Source organism: Lagenorhynchus albirostris, chromosome 14, assembly GCF_949774975.1.
Source record: "Lagenorhynchus albirostris chromosome 14, mLagAlb1.1, whole genome shotgun sequence".
Classification (NCBI taxonomy): Eukaryota; Metazoa; Chordata; class Mammalia; order Artiodactyla; family Delphinidae; genus Lagenorhynchus; species Lagenorhynchus albirostris.
Window position 1 is genome coordinate 15721464 of NC_083108.1, and position 19297 is coordinate 15740760.

General features: G+C 42.9%; 1 protein-coding gene across 14 annotated transcripts in view; it reads right to left on the reverse strand.

The window, feature by feature from the left end:
• ZNF532 (zinc finger protein 532) overlaps window positions 1-19297 on the reverse strand; it is a 108274-nt gene that overhangs the window by 23619 nt on the left and 65358 nt on the right. For all 14 annotated transcript variants that reach the window (XM_060121533.1, XM_060121537.1, XM_060121541.1 and 11 more), the window contains 3 exons: window positions 16457-16633; window positions 9148-9310; window positions 4928-5209 (listed from right to left, as the gene is read on the reverse strand). In XM_060121533.1, coding sequence (XP_059977516.1) covers window positions 4928-5209; window positions 9148-9310; window positions 16457-16633 — 622 coding nt within the window. The remainder of the gene's footprint in view (window positions 1-4927; window positions 5210-9147; window positions 9311-16456; window positions 16634-19297) is intronic.

Consider the following 19297-nt stretch of genomic DNA (forward strand, 5'->3'; position numbering starts at 1 on the left):
TGACTTTTAGACTATGATCACATACAGATGCCTACTTCCTGGTAGCTAGGCCACCACTGCATGTATTACTACAGATGCTTTCATTTAATCCCGGTGTGAGTCTGAAAGGCATCCTTTCTATTCCATCCCTTTACAGGTGGTCACTTGGCTGCTGCCTGAATCTACCTGCCCATGACAAGTAGGGAGGTATTTCACCCACAAGGCTCCAGCTCCCCCGTAATTAATCACGCACTGGTCCTTCTATGGAGGATACAGATATCTAAAGACAGCTATAAAAGCTCCCTCGGACTCCAACTTCTCTTCCTCCTTACATTGTTTCCAGACCCTCACCCTTCCGGTTACCCTCCTAAGTGCTAGTGTCAATACCCACCTTCAGTCAGTGCCATGAGAACCCGGGCACACCACTTCCAATGCCGTAGCCACCGCACTGGGCATGGTAAACGTTGCCTGTCGTTTCCCCCTCCCCGGCCCCCCAGCCGGGGAACAGTGAAGACTACACTGCCAGTGGGTCTGGTCACATGACCTGTACTGGCCAATGGTATGTGTTGCATGTCACAGCCAGAAATATAAGGGCATGTGATTCTCTAGTCTTTTTTCCCTACTGCAGGAAATGTTGAGATGATGGGGGTGAAAGAAATGGTCTTGATCACTGAGTCACTGGAAGGAGAGCTGCCCCAGAGAACTGCTCACACCTGTAACAAACTCTGCATGGGCAAGAAATAAGCATTTCTCGTACAAATCGATGGGCTCTAGGGACTTTTACTGCTACCTAGGGTACACCAACGGTTCTCAGAGTGGAGACCTATAAGAGATGCAAATTATCAGGCTCCATCTCAGACCTACTGCATCAGAAACTGTGGGGGGGGGATGGAACCCAGAAATAAAGATTTTAACCGGCCCTCCCCCAGGGGATTCAGCTGCACAGTCAAGTCTGGAGAGCCACTAGCTAGATTACAGCGCCAAATCAAAGGGCATTCGCCTCCCCGATGGGAATGCTATCTCTGCAGCCACAAAGGATGGTGGTCTTAAGATGGGCAAACAAAGGTGGAATGTTTTTTCACGTAAGATGACTAAACCCTATCTTCTCCACATGATATCAGTGTGCTTGATTTTGTTAAACCTAAATGAAACGTCTGTGTTCACGTGTTAAGATTTACCTTGTGAAATCCCCCCCAGTTTCTTTCCCTACAGTCAAAAGTCACTGATAGAAATACTGGGTAAAATCTGATCCAGAACGGAAGCTTTCTCTCCAACAGAGCAACGAGTCGTGAGCCAGCTATAAACTCAACGTCTCATCAGGCCCGTCTGTGCGATCCTACACAAAGCAGTACTGAGTGACCCTGTCAAAGGTTGTGCAAAACCCACTTACTCTCCACCTCTGGTCTTACTCTACCTACCACCAAGTACCCTGGTAAACGGAAGAAAATAAAACTTACCTGGAACTACCTGTAGTTAGGGTTCACCACATTCTTTTTCCTGGTGCTCAGAACCAAGCTACTCGACAACCTGTTCTCTGAAATGGTTGGGCTCCGTAAGGCCAGAGAAAGAATTCAAACCCAAGTCTGTCAGGCTCTGAAAGCCCAGGCTCCTCCCAATTTCTAGACACAGAACTGGACCACATCTATACCCCGAGAGAACCTCAGCAAGTCTCATAAGGTCCATTTTGATGGCATCTGAGTCGCAGAATTCAGTAAATGCAAATCTGCTTTAGGATCTTTCTATTTAGAAGTTAATAATGGTCCCTTGATGGGTAGGGGTACCTGGCAGCAAATGAGAAAACGGCTACAGTTATCATAGATCACTGAGTAATTCTCAAGATATGAACAAGTACAGACAACTTTCACTTTTTTATTTACTATCAGGTGCCTTAAATTCTAGATTTATTTGATCTGTGAGAATGACCTCAGACACTATCTCATTGAGGGGATCCTAATCTGAGGTCCCTAGGACACCCCTAGAGCAACCAAGAAAGTATCTCAGGAGGTACGTGAGCCCCTAAAATTGTATATAAAATTCTGTGTATTTGTACATTTATCTGGGAGAAGGCTCACAGCTTGGATGAGATCACTGGATTAATAATACTGACAAGCTCATCTTTCTGATTTTATATTTGAGAATAGTTTAAGTTCCTTGTTGAACAGGCTTAAAGCTTCTGTAAATGATACAAGAAGCTGAAACACTTGATAAGTGGCTGGATTTCAGGGACTGGAATACAGGCAAGAAACCAAAGCTATAAACAGAGATTTGGAAGTTATCTGCACATATATTGATATATATGAGAAGTGAAGCTGTGAGGATACCTGAAACTTCCCAGAGAGAGAATTACCAGGAGAAAACGCAGGAGAGAGTGTACTGTTCCACACTTAAGAGTAGAAAATGCTTTTAGGAAGAACTGTCAGTCGGGTGAAATACTGCAGTGGGTCAGGGACGTAAAGACAGAGAAATGACCACCTGCCTCGACAAGGAGGTCACGAGTGAGGCGGGTCTGGTGACGGAGCCCGCAGTGGTCAGCTGAGGAGCACAGGGGGTGGAAATGTGCGGAAGGCAGGGTGCCTGCTGGCTGTCCGAAGGCAGGAGAGAGAAAAGAAGGGGGCAGGAGATCTGAGGTTTGGGGACAGGAGGGAAGAAGGAAAGAGTGGGAACAGACACAAGGACGTCTGTAGGTGGGGTGTGGAAGCGGAGGGTCCAGTCTGACTCAGTGCGGAGAACTCACACTTTGGTTTCTGACTCAAGTTCAACACTCTTTTCATTTCAAAACAGCTTATAAAGATGTGTCTTTCCTTCCCTCCCCACCTCCCTTTGGTTCTTTCAGGAGGCCCAAGTGAACAGAATTGAAGCTGTAATCTAACCTGATGTGCCTCACTCCAAAAGGCAGAGAGTCTCAACTTCTTCAAAGCTAATCCTAAAATCCTGCTAAGCTAAACATTTCCTCGGTGACGAGCGGTGCCCCGAACGTCAGGGCTCACACCGCGTGCGCGGCGGGCATGCGCACACGGCCGGCTGTGGTCCCGCAGGAAGGTGTGACATTTCATCCCACCAACTCTTTCAACGAGCTGTCTCTTCACGTTATATTCTAGACCCAATAATTGTCAGACGTGCAAGATAAAGATATTAAAAAAAAAAAAGGAAAGAAAATAATTCTGAAAGGTTCCAAGTTGGTTACAGAAATCTCAAATGTATAAGAAATGAACGGTTCGGACTACCAGATAATTATTACCGTCTGCTCTCGTTTCAACATTTGTTAAATCCAGTTTGGATGCCAAGAAAAGAAGACTTTTCCTAGAATCATCACACTGGGCTCTGAAAGAACTACAGGTCGTGTATTTATATACTAGGTTTTTCAAGTATTGCTGCAAAAGAACTACCAAATATGTAGCACGAATATTCTAAGATGCTACAGCCCATGAGGGGAGCCTAAGGTTGAGACAGTTAAGTGAACGATGTGCTTGCTGCTAAAGCCATTTATATTCTCTAAGTAACTAATTCCTACATGAGGAGATACTGAATTAAGTGTAGCTAGACAAAATATAATAAAAAAAATCTTTTTGCCATCTGTGATCATTGTGATCAACGCTCAAAGGCAAGTTTACATTGTTTGGATGGCAGGAAGGCCAAACATGCCAGCTTCATGAGTACCTCAAATAAACAGCATAAATGAGAATACAAAAGTAATGCTTTTAATTAATTCGTAAATGCTACAGAAACAGACTTTTCAAGGATCTAGTATATACTAATCACAAACCAATTCTTATGCACTTTTTACACAGGTTCCCCAAGAATAACTATTTGGTTTTATTGGCTTAAATTAAAGCAATAAGATGGTTTCTTTAAAAGTACAGTGTCATCTGAACCAAAAGTAGGACAGGCTGGTATTAGGTGCCTCAGGATGTGAAACAAAAATACAGCAACGATGACGTATTCCCATCTAAAAAATTCAACCTGAATCTAATCCAATTTCTAGGAATTATGGGATAAAGAGAAACAAACAATGTCAAAAGGAAGCAATTACCTAAGTCCAGAAATGTGAGGGACAACTACAGGACAGATAACCCAATTTTTCCAACATATACAGCACATTAAAAAATAAAACAAAATGGAAGAAGGAATGCTAGAGAATAAGAGATTTAAGTTATACAACAACCAAAAGCAAAGCAGACTCTTTGGATCCTAACTGGAACAAACCAACTTTGAGACAATGAGAGTAATATTAAAAAATAATCTTGCTATTTTTATTAAGTCTAATAACGGGCATTAAAAAAAATCCGTAGTAGTTAGAGATGTATACTTATTATTTTAAAAAGAAAAAGTATGCACACTCAGATTTTTCAGAGATTTTGAGTTACAGAGCTTCTCCTGGATGGTTTATGGCTGAGGTCCTTCTCCTATCACCAAACTCAGGAGAGAATCACAGAAGTCAGACAAATGTTACAGTTTTCAAAACACCCACTTTCTTTCTCTCCTCCTTTCTCCTTTGTTTGTCATAGAGCTAACAGGCAAATTCAAATGTTTTTAACCTTGGTTTATCATGGTTCTCCGTTTCCTCAGCTATAAACACGGCTGTGGTGGATAACTCCCTGCTGGCCCCGGGGAGGACAAGTGAAGGCGTTATCAGCAAAATCACACAAGATTATAAGGACTTGGAGAGTCTTTTTTTAAAAATTCTTTCGGCCACGGCACGCGGCATGTGGGATCTTAGCTCCCCCATCAGGGATCGAACCCGTGCCCCCTGCAATGGAAGTGCGAAGTCTTAACCACTGGAACACCAGGGAAATCCCAGAGAGTCCATTTTATAGACTAAGAAACTGAGGCTCAGAGATAATGAGTGATTTTAGAGGTCATCCTACTAATTACCAGCAGAGCCAAGCAAGCACCCACGTCTTGGAGTGTCCTCCTTACACTGACAGGGAGGATTTCACTCGTCACTTACCTTCCCATGCTCCTTCCTCACGTGGGAAATGTAAACATCTCTTTGCGTGAATAACCGGTCACACTCCCAACACGTCCACCCAGGACTGGCCACTTTCTTGGGTTCCAAAGATTTTTTCACGGGTGATGGGGATTTCTTTTCCAATTTCTCTTTCCCGTTCACGGATCTGGTGTCCTCTTTGTTTTGATTTGCTGAATTTTGAGTTGTGGGCTTAATGCTCAAAGGCAAGTTTATACCCAAGTTTGGAGGCCCTTCAATACTTTTCAATGTTCCATGCATAGACTATGTTATAAAAAAAAAAAAAAAGAAATATCTTTCACAAGTCACACCACTAAAAGAAAGCACATGTGGACTATCTTACTACATTATAGACATTTCAGTATGATTTTATTTTCACTCAGAAATATTTCTTAATATAGCAAGATGAAAACCTAAGCAAGATATACACATAAAAAGAAATAAAGGAGTATTAACTTTTACAGTTGCTCTAAGTTATGCGTTTCTTGTTCCAAGTAATTTTTAAAAGCTTATTTGCTTGTGCCATTTTAAAATTTGAAAAGAAAGACTTCTGTATTGAGTCCAAATCATTCCTGGCACTCTGTCATCCCCCAATGTACCAGAGTGAGTCCTCTCTACCACAGACCACTTCTGGTGAAGAACATTTTACTTTCACATCTACCCAAAAATGTTTAAATAGGCTAATATACTGGTAGGGGTTCAAAACCCTTAGCTAACCAACTTTAACAAACACCTGAGACCAATGTGTTAATAGCAAACCTTTCTCCCTCCCTCGAATGTCTTTCACATTCTTGAAATACTTCTTGCAGTTTGGGTTTTTGCTGGGGGGATTTTTGGTAATTTTAATCTCTCTACCCCTATCCCAATCCATCCCTTCTTACTGATAGCACCCAGACATGTGAACTATACACAGTAGCTGCTCAAAAAGCCTTTCTAAACTGCCTGTTTATTATCATTAACATAGTAGCCTCCATAGCCTCAACTTAAACTCACAGGATTTCAAATTCCACTGGCGTGAAATTAGTGCAATTTGATCCTGAAGCCCTCGCTTTGGTTTCTGTTTTGTTTGTGTTCTAGAAGCCTGGAGTCCAAAAAGAGAAAGCAAGCAAATATGTCTGTGCCTCAATTTACAATTTATCTTTGGATGGGGCTGTCTCCTATCAGTATCCTCTGAGTTCTTGCATCTTCAGAAAGACAACAGGACACGTCCGAACTCGTGGTAGCGCGGCTAGTGCCCTGGGCCACAGAGACTCGCTGGCACGGACCGCAGCTCCTTCTCTGAGTGTTCAGGTAGGAAGCTGCTCCGCTGGCGAACTCACCAGCATACTTTCTCAAGGCAGGCTCTTCTCTAAATTGTACCAAGAATTAACCAACCTTCTTCAATACCGTCTCACCCCAGCGGGAAAAATGGGGCTTCTATAATTTCCTCATGAGCAGAGGTTATAGGTCTCCCCGGACAATCGTTAAACTGGGCTGTGAAAAGGGCCTGGGCTGAATGTCTAATGTGCCTCTGCAAAGAGAAAATCTGGGGAGAGATGTCATCTCTTGACACCAAACACTGTGCATTTGCTTCTTTTCCACCATGCAGGGCAGAGGCCTGTGTTTAAATGGTCCTTTTCAAAACAGAAGCCAAATTTTCACATTTTTAACCACTTAAAACCCAAAGAAAACAAACCCCAAATCTTCTGATATACTTTTCATAAGGTTCTAGGCAAATGCGCTTTTACTAACTAAAAAGTTGAAGAGAGGGTAAAGTATCAAAGTATTCTGAGATAGCCTTATGCTACAGAAACTCCAGAAAGGCAGCAAAAAGTGCTGCTGTGACCACAGAGCAATGGAATGTGTGCAAAAATGAGAATTTCTGATTTACTCATTTTGTTTTTATATTTTAAGTAAAAATAAAACTATTTTTTAAGGATGAATGTCTTTTTTAAATAAAAGAAATACAACTTAATTCTTCTGGAATTAATGCTTCCTTAGCTCCTGCAACAATAAAAAACCTGAATGGGGCTTCCCTGGTGGTGCAGTGGTTGAGAGTCCGCCTGCCGATGCAGGGGACACGGGTTCGCGCCCCGGTCCGGGAAGATCCCACGTGCCGCGGAGCGGCTGGGCCCGTGAGCCATGGCCGCTGAGCCTGCGCGTCCGGAGCCTGTGCTCCACAACGGGAGAGGCCACAACAGTGAGAGGCCCGCGTACCACACAAAAAAAAAAACAAACAAAAAAACCCTGAATGACTGTAACTTGAAGGTTTACTTTAAATGTAGATGCCAACATGGAGCACAGGGGTCCCACACAGTGAATAAGTCCACACTGTGGTGGAACAAAGAAATTATACAAAGTGGATTAAATTGGGCAAATAAAAATCTACCTCTAAATAAATATGTATGTAGAGAAACAGGGTTCCTGGGCTCCTTTCTCTTAATTTCCTCCTCATGAAAAACTGAACAGCGCTGGTATTAGACAATGTAAATAAATTCACAAGCTAGATATATACATACATGTAAAAAACAAGAACAGCGTGCCCCTAAAACTAGCTTTATCCTTACCCAGTCCCAAACACATAAGGGCAGGATAATATTTTCGAACATACAGAACATACTTGAAATAAGAACAAAAGTGAGCATTCCCACTGTTTTTGTACCATGGAGTCTCGTGAAGATTCAGATGCATAAAAACAATTCTCTCCTCCTTGTGGCCACAGGGTTTTACCAGTCTTCTTCAGTCTCTATTTCTTGGAACCTTGTATTCCTCCAAATTCAGTATTAACACAAGGAAGACCCTGACCACAAGTCGGATGACCCCACTTCCAGATGTAACATGAGTTCCAGAAAACAAATACTTTAAAAGCCTCTTAAGAAGCAACTTTTCTTCTTTTCCTCGCACCCCACCCAACCCGCATATCGTACATGTAAAATATCTGGGTCTGATTCCAATGTCCCTGTGTTTTCATTAGCAGTATGTAGTTTCTCCTGATCATGCATTAAGTATTTATTGTCAAGATAATTTTGTAATCTTAGTAAGAATCTTTAAAACATCTTAAGAGGATTTTATTGTACTTAAAGTGAGAATGAGGAAACACTTCTCCCATGCCTTTTATTCGTCCTAGTAATGCCACGCCGTCACCACCTTCACCTGGCTTCCAGTGAGTGGCTTCTAGTGAGTGGCTTCTAGTGAGTGGCTTCTAGCGAGTGGCCTCTCTGAGAGGTTTTAGGCAGTTATGCTCATATACACTCAACACGGGAACTTTCAAGAATTAAGAGTCCATTCATTTAACTAACATGAGGTTAGAATAATTTAGAGACTTGGTTTGCTCTTTAAACTGACCTTTTCTGTATAATACATTTAAAAACAGAAAAACTAAGGGAAAGAGAGATTGAGTTTATGTAATACTGGGTCTGTTGTTTCTCTTTTTAAAAAGGAAGTCACTTTAATCTCTGAGAGCCAATGGATATTATCTCCTAATGACACAGGAATCAAACTGCTTAACCTCTCACAGTGGACGGTTAAGAGGCTAGGACTAAGCTCTGTCCTTAGTGAGCTTAAAAGGCTATAAAGAGATTTAGGTGCCCCTTTTGGGGACTGGAGAGTGGGTCGTCCAAACTGGACATTTATTCATTTCATTAACTGAACACCCAGCAGGTGCCAGATACTGTGCTGTATCCTGGACATTTCACTGTCAGTTTACATGCAAACTTGATTAAAAAAAAAAAAAAGACTACAAGATCCAGGGCATCAATTATAATGCAAACTTAACTGCTTAACTAATTTCAAGGGAAAACCTTCATTTTTCTAAACACACCAGTATTTATACAAATTAACATAATTCATCAGAGTCCCTGTCTATTTCTAAATCCTACATAACACCAAGTTCTCAAAAAAGTAAACTTCACAGCCTTCATTTTCACATATGGGGGAAAAAAAAAACCCTAAAGCTTGATTATTCTTTTAAAGTCAGGGCATGCATTTGTTACTTTGCTTTGATTTTTCATGGTATGCAGACCAGGGCTCGGGAATAAAAAGCATCCCTCAGTTAAGTGAACTCGTGATGACAGCATGTTGTAAATTGCTCGTTACCAACGACCAGCGTCCATCCCTTCCTTCGACAGAGCACATGCTTTACCGGAATCTGCAGCTCAGCCTTGATTTATGACCAATGAATGGATCTGCGGTTCATTTAAAGGATGTAAGAGATGCGCACACACCTTGATATGGTCCATCATGAGTTGCTTCTGTGCGTATAAGAGAGAACAGTCTGGACACTTGAAAACAGACACCTTCTGGTTTTCGATGTGTTGGTCAAAGTGGCGATACAGCAGGGTTTGCAGGGTAAATACAGTGTCACACATGGAACACTTATATATTATTCTAAAACAGAAGAGGTGCAGGGAAATGTCAGTCAGCCCTCATCTCTCAGGCCAAAGGAACCACTACTTCACATCCAAGAATTCAGGAGGCAGAAGCAGCAAGAACAGACAAACACAATAAAAAGAATAGAGCAGTTTAGCTTTGAAACAAACTTTCGAAGGCAGCTGGCATCACTGGAGTGCAGCTCAACTTAACATTTTGGGATAGAGGCACTGGATCACATTTGCTTAGAAATCATTCTACTACCCACAGATCTACAACTGACATGGTTTTACAAGGTCTTTACTCGTAAGCTACTTTAACACAGAGCAAAAGCATCCTTGATTTTTTTAAAATATTTTTAAAGATCAGACAAGGAACACAGCCTGATGGTAGTACCCTAACTTGAGAGAATTTGACTGATGAACTAAGCAGGCCCACACGTCTTGGATGCCTGAACACACTGTTACTTGTTCCAGGTTTTCTTTCAGAGTTAGTAGTAATTTTACACTTGAACATCACTATTTCTGTACCTGTTCTTAACAACGAAAGCCCTGCACCAGGAAGCAATTATGCATGAAAATAAAGACGCATACCATAAAATCCACAAATCAAATGCTGCTTCAACACCTGAGTGCCTACTGTGCTCTAAATGGTTTAAAATACTCACTATCCACTACAAACCATTTCCCTACCTAATATGTTACTACCAAGCAGCCTCCTGAAGTTAACTCAGCAGCTCTGAACCTTCTGGACATAATTCCTTTATCCATCCACACTTTCCTCTGGCCGTCAGGAGAGAGTCCTCCCCGCTGCCAACCTTTGCCCCCAGGGATTTACTGGGTCACTGGTGAGCGCGTCTGCCCACAGGAGGTCACCCTTTCCCAACAGGGTCGTCCTGGGCCTTAAGGGAGGCCCTAGGGATACCTGTGTTTCCTCTGAACAACCAGGATCACCAGAACAAAGAATACCGAAGAGCAGCTTAGGAAAATGGCAGAGAAACCCTGACCAAAGGTGTGAGCCACATGAGAAAGAAAAAGCTGAGGTTGTTTGCTATTTCTACAGAAAAGTTAAAAAAAAGGAATGGCTTTCTTCTTGAAACCACTTGTCTCCTCGTAGGGTTTTCTTAAGAGAGCACTTCTCACGTACCTTCGGACTTCGGACTTCACTCTCTATTTCTATACCCCAAAATTATAGATTTAACTTGTTTTCTCTTTTTCCACATGAAATTTATAAATTTAATTGGCGTGAGTGACATGTTTTTAGAAGGTCCTGACATGCCAGTTACCCTGGCACAGAGCACAAGCACCCTTGATGGGAGAAAGGTTTTTTTTTTTAAGATCAGACAAGGTTTACAGGATTTCATCATTCAGCCCAAAGGTGGTACATTAATGATGTGTCACCCTTAAGTCTACCAGATGCGACGAAGATGTGCATCTCCTCACTGTCTGAAATAGCTTAGAGCTGGAAATAACCCAAACGTCTAGTAATATAAGTAGTTAAATAAGAACAATAATGTATGATTTTTTTTAAATTATGACGCAGACATATACCAATGACATGGAATGATCTTCATGCAAATTAAAAAACAGGTAACAAGACAGTATGCGGGATACGACCACATTTGTTTAAAGGGTATAGAAAAGAAACAGATGGTATATAACTATCATAATCTCTGCTGGATGGTAATTTTTTATTGTTTTGCTTGCTTATATATTTCCTGATTTTTCTGTAATTAGCAGAATAGCCTCAAGAAAAGTACTAAGACTTACTAGCTAGGCTAAATATTTTCTCAGGACTCTATTCTTACACCTTCAGAAATAACTCTTTCATGAAAAACGGCACGGCTTGTTTTATTCATGCTACATTCCTTTCAGGTTCTGTTTGTTTTGCTTTGTTGCCTTCTACTGAACTGCAAAGAAAGTATAAGACAGGACATAATCTATTTACTTCAGCATTTTTCTGAGGAACAGGTTTTTGGTGTAATACTGGAATACACCCTACAAACCACTAACAAATAACCAGGGGGAGGGACTTCCCTGGTGGTCCAGTGGTTAAGAATCCTCCTTCCAATGCAGGGGACGCAGGTTCGATCCCTGGTCCGGGAACTAAGATCACACATGCCGCGGAGCAGCTAAGCCCTCGCGCTGCAACAAAGAGCCCGCGTGCTGCAACAAAAGATCCCACATACCACAAGGAAGATCCCACATGCCACAACTAAGACCCGATGCAGCCAAATAAAAAAATTTAAAAAAAAAATTAGCTATCCTTAAAAAAAAAAAAAACTAAGGGGAAATGGTGACCTCACAGTGCAGAAATCTGGCCGCTGCCAACTGGACTAGATGATGGAGGGTAACATCCCTAGAAGGACAGGTAGGCGGTGAGCATCCTCGATGGGATTTGATGAGGAGATTCCTGCCTGAGAATGTATCCTGAGTCCAACTATGAGAAAGCGGGGCCGGGCCGGGAAGGAGGGTCATCCTCAGAACACAAGACCGGTATCCTCTGCTGAATGAGAGGGGGAAAGACTGAGCAACTGCTCCAGATGGAAGCACGCTGATGGGACAGGACAATTAAATGCAAAATGTGCTCCTGGACTAGATTTTGTACCAGAAAGAAAGGGGAAAAAAAAGACAATATCTCAACAACTAGAGAAATTTTCATGGGATCTGTGAACTGGTTGGTAATGTAATCCATGCTGGTTCCTGGTTGGGAGGCTAGATGGTAGTAATAATATACATGAGTGTCCTTTTGGGGAGGAGAGGCAGAACACACTCAAATATTTATGTCATGATGCCCCATTATTCCTAAATAGGAGACAGGGAGAGATACAGAAAGAAGAAAATGAAAGGATGAAACAAATGTCAGAAATGCTAACAACTGGGGGATACGGGTGAAGGGGACGCACGAGTTCTCCACAGTGCTCTTTCAACTTTTCTGTAAGATAGAAACGATTAAAAAATTAAAAACTGGGGGCTTCCCTGGTGGCGCAGTGGTTGAGAGTCCGCCTGCCGATGCAGGGGACACGGGTTCGTGCCCCGTTCAGGGAAGATCCCACATGCCGCGGAGCGGCTGGGCCCGTGAGCCACTGAGCCTGCGCGTCCGGAGCCTGTGCTCCGCAACGGGAGAGGCCACAACAGTGAGAGGCCCACGTACCGGAAAAATAAATAAATAAAAAAATAAAATAAAATCTGGTGCTAATGTCAAAAAAGAAAAGTCCAAATAAGGGTACCACGAACCTGACAGACATAGTGATAGGCCGTGACCACAGAGCAGACTCTCCAACTATTGCTACAGTGCAGGAAAGAACCACAGGGAGACTGGCGGGCAGAGAGGAGGGAGGGCTTTTGTTCAAGACAAGGAGACCAGGACTTCCCTGGTGGCGCAGTGGTTAAGAATCTGCCTGCCGAGGCAGGGGACAAGGGTTCGAGCCCTGGTCCGGGAAGATCCCACATGCTGCGGGGCTACTAAGCCCGTGCGCCACAACTACTGAGCCTGCACTCTAGAGCCCGCGAGCCACAACTGCTGAGCCTGCGCACCTAGAGCCCATGCTCCGCAACAAGAGAAGCCACCGCAAGGAGAAGCCCGCTCACTGCAACGAAGAGTAGCCCCCGCTCGACGCAACCAGAGAAAGCCCACATGCAGCAATGAAGACCCAACGTAGCCCAAAATAAATAAATAAATAAATAAATTAGAAAAAAGACAGGGAGACCAGTGCGCACAAAGGTGGAGTCTACACGGGCACAGCATGCTGGGGACAGTGTGGCTGGATGCAGGGGAGGTACTTTGAAAGATAAACCTAAAAGTTTGACTTGACCCAACTGCAAGACTGAGTGAATGGCAGGATAACTGGACTAGAACAAAGGAGGGAGGAGGTGGCTGAAAAAATCTGCAGGGGTGGGGAGGCAGGGGATGGAAGGTAGGGGAAGGAAAACAGGAGGTGGAAAGGAAAAAGTAAATCCAAAAACCCACCCTCAGTCAGGACAGAGTGCTACCCTTGAAACAAATGTAAAAACACATGAGTAAAGGATTCTAAGCTCAGAATTGCTGTCAACTGCCTCCATCGCCACTGAGTGAGTACAGCCAGGTACAAGGCACCGTCCGAGTAGGACACATCCCCACACCTCCATTAGGTGAATCTGCACCACTGCCCCCTCACAGCTGGGACACAGGCTCAGAGATTAGAGAATCTGCTTGATGCTGTGTAAATCCCAGGGCCGTGCTTTAAATTCAGCTTCGCCTGAATCAAAGTCCTCCACCACGCCGCTACTGTAGTTTTGTACCGTTTTATTTCTCAGGAACTTGCTCCAAAACTCCATCTCTTGGGACTTCCCTGGTGGCGCAGTGGTTAAGACTCTGCACTCCCAATGCAGGGGGCCTGGGTTGGATCCCTGGTCAAGGAACTAGATGCCATGTGCCGCAACTAAGAGTTCACATGCCACAACTGAGGAGCATGCACGCCACAACTAAGGAAACGGCGAGCCGCAACTAAGGAGCTTGCCTGGCGCAACCAAATAAATCTTTTTTTAAAAAAAGGAAAGAAAGAAAAGAAAAGAAACTGAGACATAAAAAATTAAACAACTTGCCAGTAAATGGCAGAGCAAATAATCTGGATTCAGGGCCCATATTCAATCACATAGCAATCAGCTGAGCACTCATGATAGGAGACCCAGGAGTGTCATGGATGAGGGCACTCAGACTCTTTAAAAAAACAAAATGAAACAAAAAAAACCCAACTCCGTCTCATACAATTCTTCACTTTGAAGTCCTCATTGCTCTATTTATATACATTTAGAAGAGGCAAATGGAAGGAAGGGAAAAGCACCCAAAGAAACGGCTGGTTAATCAGACGTCGAGGAAGATATAAAAACAGTCACAAGACTGTATCCCCATAAAATCTAGTAGTGGACATTCAAAACGATCTTAAATTACCCAGAAAAGATTAAAGGGTGTTCAAAGTTCCCTTTGACACAGCAGGGAAACATGCCTGACCACATACTGGAAAACAAAGCACTGGAATGGTACCTGCACATAATAATCACTACATCTGTGAAATAAAAATCTTATGTTGTGCTTTTCAAGTTGAGGTGCTGGGACTCTTCATGGGTGTATTTTCAGACTTCCATATATTCTCTAAAGGAAATGGGAGGTGGGATTTTTATATTGATCTTTAAAAATTAATGTAAATCATCTGCATAATTTTGAGTCATTTGCATAAAACCACCTTAACCAAAGATTTTGAGTCATTTGCATAAAACCAGTTAACCAAAGACTGCTGGGAGATTTCATGCCCGATGTTCTACTGGTGTGGGAGCTACTTATTTACGTGGGGCTATAACTTTAACAGAACAGAGATCTAATGTCGAACGAAAGCTTCTGGGTCAAATGTAGGCCAAGCAGCTCCCAGCATGGCACAGGAAGCCAGGCTTTATAGAGTGTGCATAGGGAAAGGGGGCACCTGTAGTACGGGTGACAATCACAGGGCCCGAGGAGCAGCATCTGCTGCTGCAGTGAGGTCTTGACTCATTACCCTGAATTAATGCTGTTAGCTGTGCTCACTGGTCTGGGAGTTTTGTTGTGTTTTACTTGTAAATTTGTTTTAGTTTTATAGTTTAAAACTCAATCGTTAATGCCTATCTTTGGGCTTGCACCTGTTAAAAAACCACTGTAGTAAAGTTTTTAAGAGAATGCTGGAATGATTTTTTTCCTATACATTACTCAAATTTGAGGAATATTGTTTTAGCTTACTTTAATCGTTTGCTATGCTGTATTCCCAGGTAACAACTACTGTTCCAGATTTCATGCACATTCCAGTGAATAAAGTTTTATTTACTTGAATAAAAAAACCAAGTCAAAAACTATATTCACCGGGGGGTTGTGGGGGGAGAGAGTAGGGGGTAGGGCAGACTATGCTATTGTCCGAAAGGCTGATGACCAGGAACACTGAAGGCTGTTTAACTGACGTTTCACTAATGTCTGTCTTCGGAGTCAAGACACCAAGTCGTATGCGGATCCCCTAATTTGTAATGTGTTTCATTTTGAAGATCTACAAAGATCAGAGTGAAGGTCCTATTAGAATAAAATTCCATTTTCTCATAGTTTTTTAGTACACAGAGTCACTTCTATCGTGTTTAGCCAATGACATTTCCCCCAAACTAAATGTTACATGAAAGCCAGACGTACATAATATGGCATATCCACATATCTTCCCCCAATGCTTCCTTGATTATAGAGTTTTAGACAAGACACACCAATAGGTTTGAGGCAGCAAATCTAGCCTCACATAATTATCAAATTCCACACTGCCGCAGACAACACAGGAAGAAAGTGAACATCAGGCCGGGCATCTGATCCAGGGCTGTGTGCACAGCCAGGGACCGAGGAAGCAGGGAAGGTGCCGAGGCTGCGGGCTCTCCGTGTGCCAGAGAGAGGGGCCACGTGCCGCGCATTTGAAGGACCGCACCCTGCTTTCTCCTCACACAAACCCGGGGACAGAAGCATGACCCTCACTTTACAGGGGTCAGTGCCGGCCCAGGGTCACTCAGCTGGCGGGTGGCAGCAGGATTCTGACCCCAGCGCCCTCACTGCCTCATCTTTGCGAAGCTGGCCACCACTGCAGGCGGGCAGCCCGTAACTGCCTGCTGAAGCACAAACTCAACGAGGCAAACACTGACAAAATTAAGAGCGAAATCAAGCAAAAGATGAAATTTACTTTTTCCTAATCAAGGATTTACATCGGCTATGAAGTTAAATGCAGGAACCAGTGTCTTAAGTAGACTTCATCTTATAAATGTTACTGTGAAAAGTGTTTAAGAAACTATGAAAATTGAAAGAGGACAGTTTTTTACAGTCTTCCAAGAACCTATTAAAATCATCTTAAGAAAAAGAACAAAATCATCTTAAGAAAAAGAACAAAAATGATAAACATTCACTTGTTTAGCAGAAACTGATGACAAGCGCATGAATGGTAAGTGACATTTTAGGGCAAAGAGTCCCCCCTGGACAGGACTGAGAGGTTTAGGGAGTTACGAGCTATACTTCGCAGAGCATCAAAATCTGCACAGCGGCACAACTTTTCATATCTTAAATTATATCCCACAGAACTACCACCTCTTCTAAATTACTAATAAAGGAGTGGGGTAAAAGGCGAAAGGCAGCATGACTTACTTTGGCTCTCCTATCTTGATGCCGGGATGCTGCGTGTAGGCATGAGAATGTGTACTTGGGGCAGACTTAAACGCCATTGGACAAATAGGACACTTGTAGAAGACTTCACAGTGAGAACCTTGAATGTGAGACTTCAGTGCGGCCACATCAGAGTACACAACATTGCAATGCACACATCTGTTAGAAAATAAACACACAGTCGTTAGCACGAGACCACTAAACATGTATAACTTAACTGTGTAAAACTGGGTAAAATGAACAAATAGCCCTTTAAGGTTCTTAAGAGCTTTTTTAAGCGTGTGGGTTTTTTCTGTTTGTAACAGATCAAATTATTTTTACATATTTGAGAAGGAAGATCATGAAGAAGAAAACTAACACTCCAATGGACTATTTTCTGAGCATCTTTCAAGTTTCTAAGAATGAACATCCAGACGCCAGGCTGTGGTGAGACCAATGGACCACGGGGCCACGTCAAGGCCAGCAGCACAGCAAGACCCTACGACTGCTGGCTTTGAGAGGACCCCCGCACGCTGGATTCTGAGGTTCCCACCCATCCCCAATACCCACAGGAAGAAAGCTCTGCTGTCTAATCCTATATGCCATCGACAGAGGGACCCAGAGGAATGAATGAGTACTGGCTCCAAAGCCACAGCCACTGTGTCGTGACCGCACGGAGGCACTGAATGTTCCTGGAGGCTACAGAGAAGGTCAACCACCTAGTGTGTTTGTCTCCTGGAAATTCAATTTAAGTACACTTACATTTGTTTAACAAATGACGTGAAAGATAAACCGTCTGAAAAACCAACCTTCCTATGTAAATTGCCTCTCTATCTAACCTCTTCTTGAATTTCTAATAATTTGATGATTAGCTCACTCCTCACTCAAATCTAGTCCTACAGAAACAAACTTTAGAACTTGGAGACACTTCCCCCCAGCCTCACCTTTCTCACGCAAGGACGCCCAGCACCCCTTTACAGTCCACCCATCTATCACCTAGTCGTCCTTCTTTGTTCACACCTGAAAATTATCTGAGAGTGGTCTCTCTGTCGACCCTCGAGGGTCTGCAGGGGCAGACCTTTCACACACCCGGCAGACGTGTCCTGGGTGTGAATGTGAGGGCTGACCTGGGGGAGGAAGATTGCAGTTGGGGCTGCCTTCCAGGGGCAGCGCTCGATGGCGTTGACACCTAAGACACTTCTGTTCTTAGAACCTCCCTCCAAATTCAAGGAGCAGCTTCCAGAGTCGTACAGGAGTGACACACTCTAAACTACACGTGCTCTATAAAGCCTGCCATGTTAAGCTTTGCGGGCATTTCATAAAAATCATAATTAATGCCTTAGCATTTTAAATGACTTACGGCATCACGTTCAGCAGCATATACATTAAAAGCACTGAATATAGGAGAATAAATACAGAATGCTCCTCTGTCCTATCTACTTGACCTACTGTTTTAGGCAATGAAGCCACCCAAGCACACTGCAACAATTTTGAGTTAACTAGAACCTGGGTTTTCTTGAACAGGTTACTGATCCTCTCTGGGCTGGTTTCTCATTTGTTAAATGAGAAGAGTTGGAATAGATAATTTTTTAGTCCTTCCCAACCCTAGAAGCCAGTAATTCCTATGAAAGAGGAAGATAACACAAAACAAAAATAGATGAGTTACTAACTATTAAACAAAAGAATCTGCTACATTGTGAATCATAAAGTATTTTTCCCATCGAGAGTACAAAGGTGTATTCAAAGGGCAAAACACCAAGGAAGGGCTGTTTCTCTGAAGTCGCCTGGAGAGGAAGATTTAATCTCTAAGAAAACAAGCAGGAGGTTAGAGAACCTACAGCTGATAAAGGAGGTGGCTAAGGCTTGGTCCCAAGAGCCTCATGGAAGCCGAGGGAAAGCCCCCCTTCCCCTTAACGTGAGGAAAGAAAGGAGAAAAATTTAAAAGAACTTGAAAGAAAGTTGTAAAATATCTGCCTACAAGTGGAAGAGGCCAATATGGAACGCAAACAAGACAGAAAAATAGAAGGAGAATTTGAAGGGTTCATACAGCATCCTAATGCTACTAAAAACCCAGTCTATTAATAAATATTTAATATAGCTGAAGCCCTGTGTGTTCTGGGTACCAATTAAGTTTCTCTTCATTAAAAAAAAAATTTTACAGTATACAATCCTATAATTCCCCTTCCTAGGTGCAGATCTAGTGGATCAAGAAGCAGAAAAATTCAGAGAAATAAATGACTTTTACCAAATCAACCAGAAGCTAGAAATGGCCCCCTCACTATCTGGGAGACGCAGTATATGATCAGGAAGAGAGGAGACAAGGCACCAAACCAGGAAGAGGCTGGGATCCTGACAAAGTCGGGCTGGGAGCCACGCCAGAGATGCTCCTCCGGCTAAAAATGAAATTAAAAAGCTTTTTAACTGGAAAAACTATAAAGCCAAAGAAGGAGGCGAAAATGTACAAGGTCAAGGGGCTGCTGAACCCCAGACAAGCAGCAGACTGGACCATTATTTGAAACAACAGGAAAAAAACCCAGGTCGCATTCTGTTCTATTACCTAAAGAGGTAAACAGGAACTAAACTTCAGAATGTACAAACATAGTGTTTTTTATAGCTCTTGTAACCCCCCAAATGCAAGAAAAAAAGTCTATACTAAACACAGAAATTTTAGTAAAAATTCAAAGTGCCAAATTTAAGCAACTCTGTGAATGAGGGGGGGAAAAAAAAGAAAAGAAAAGCAAGGGATGGTCTTTTCCAAGTTGAGTTAATTACTTTTAGCTTGCCGGCAGAGCTTTTGTTTTAATTTAGAAAAGATACCAGGAATAGAGCTTCCCTGGTGGCGCA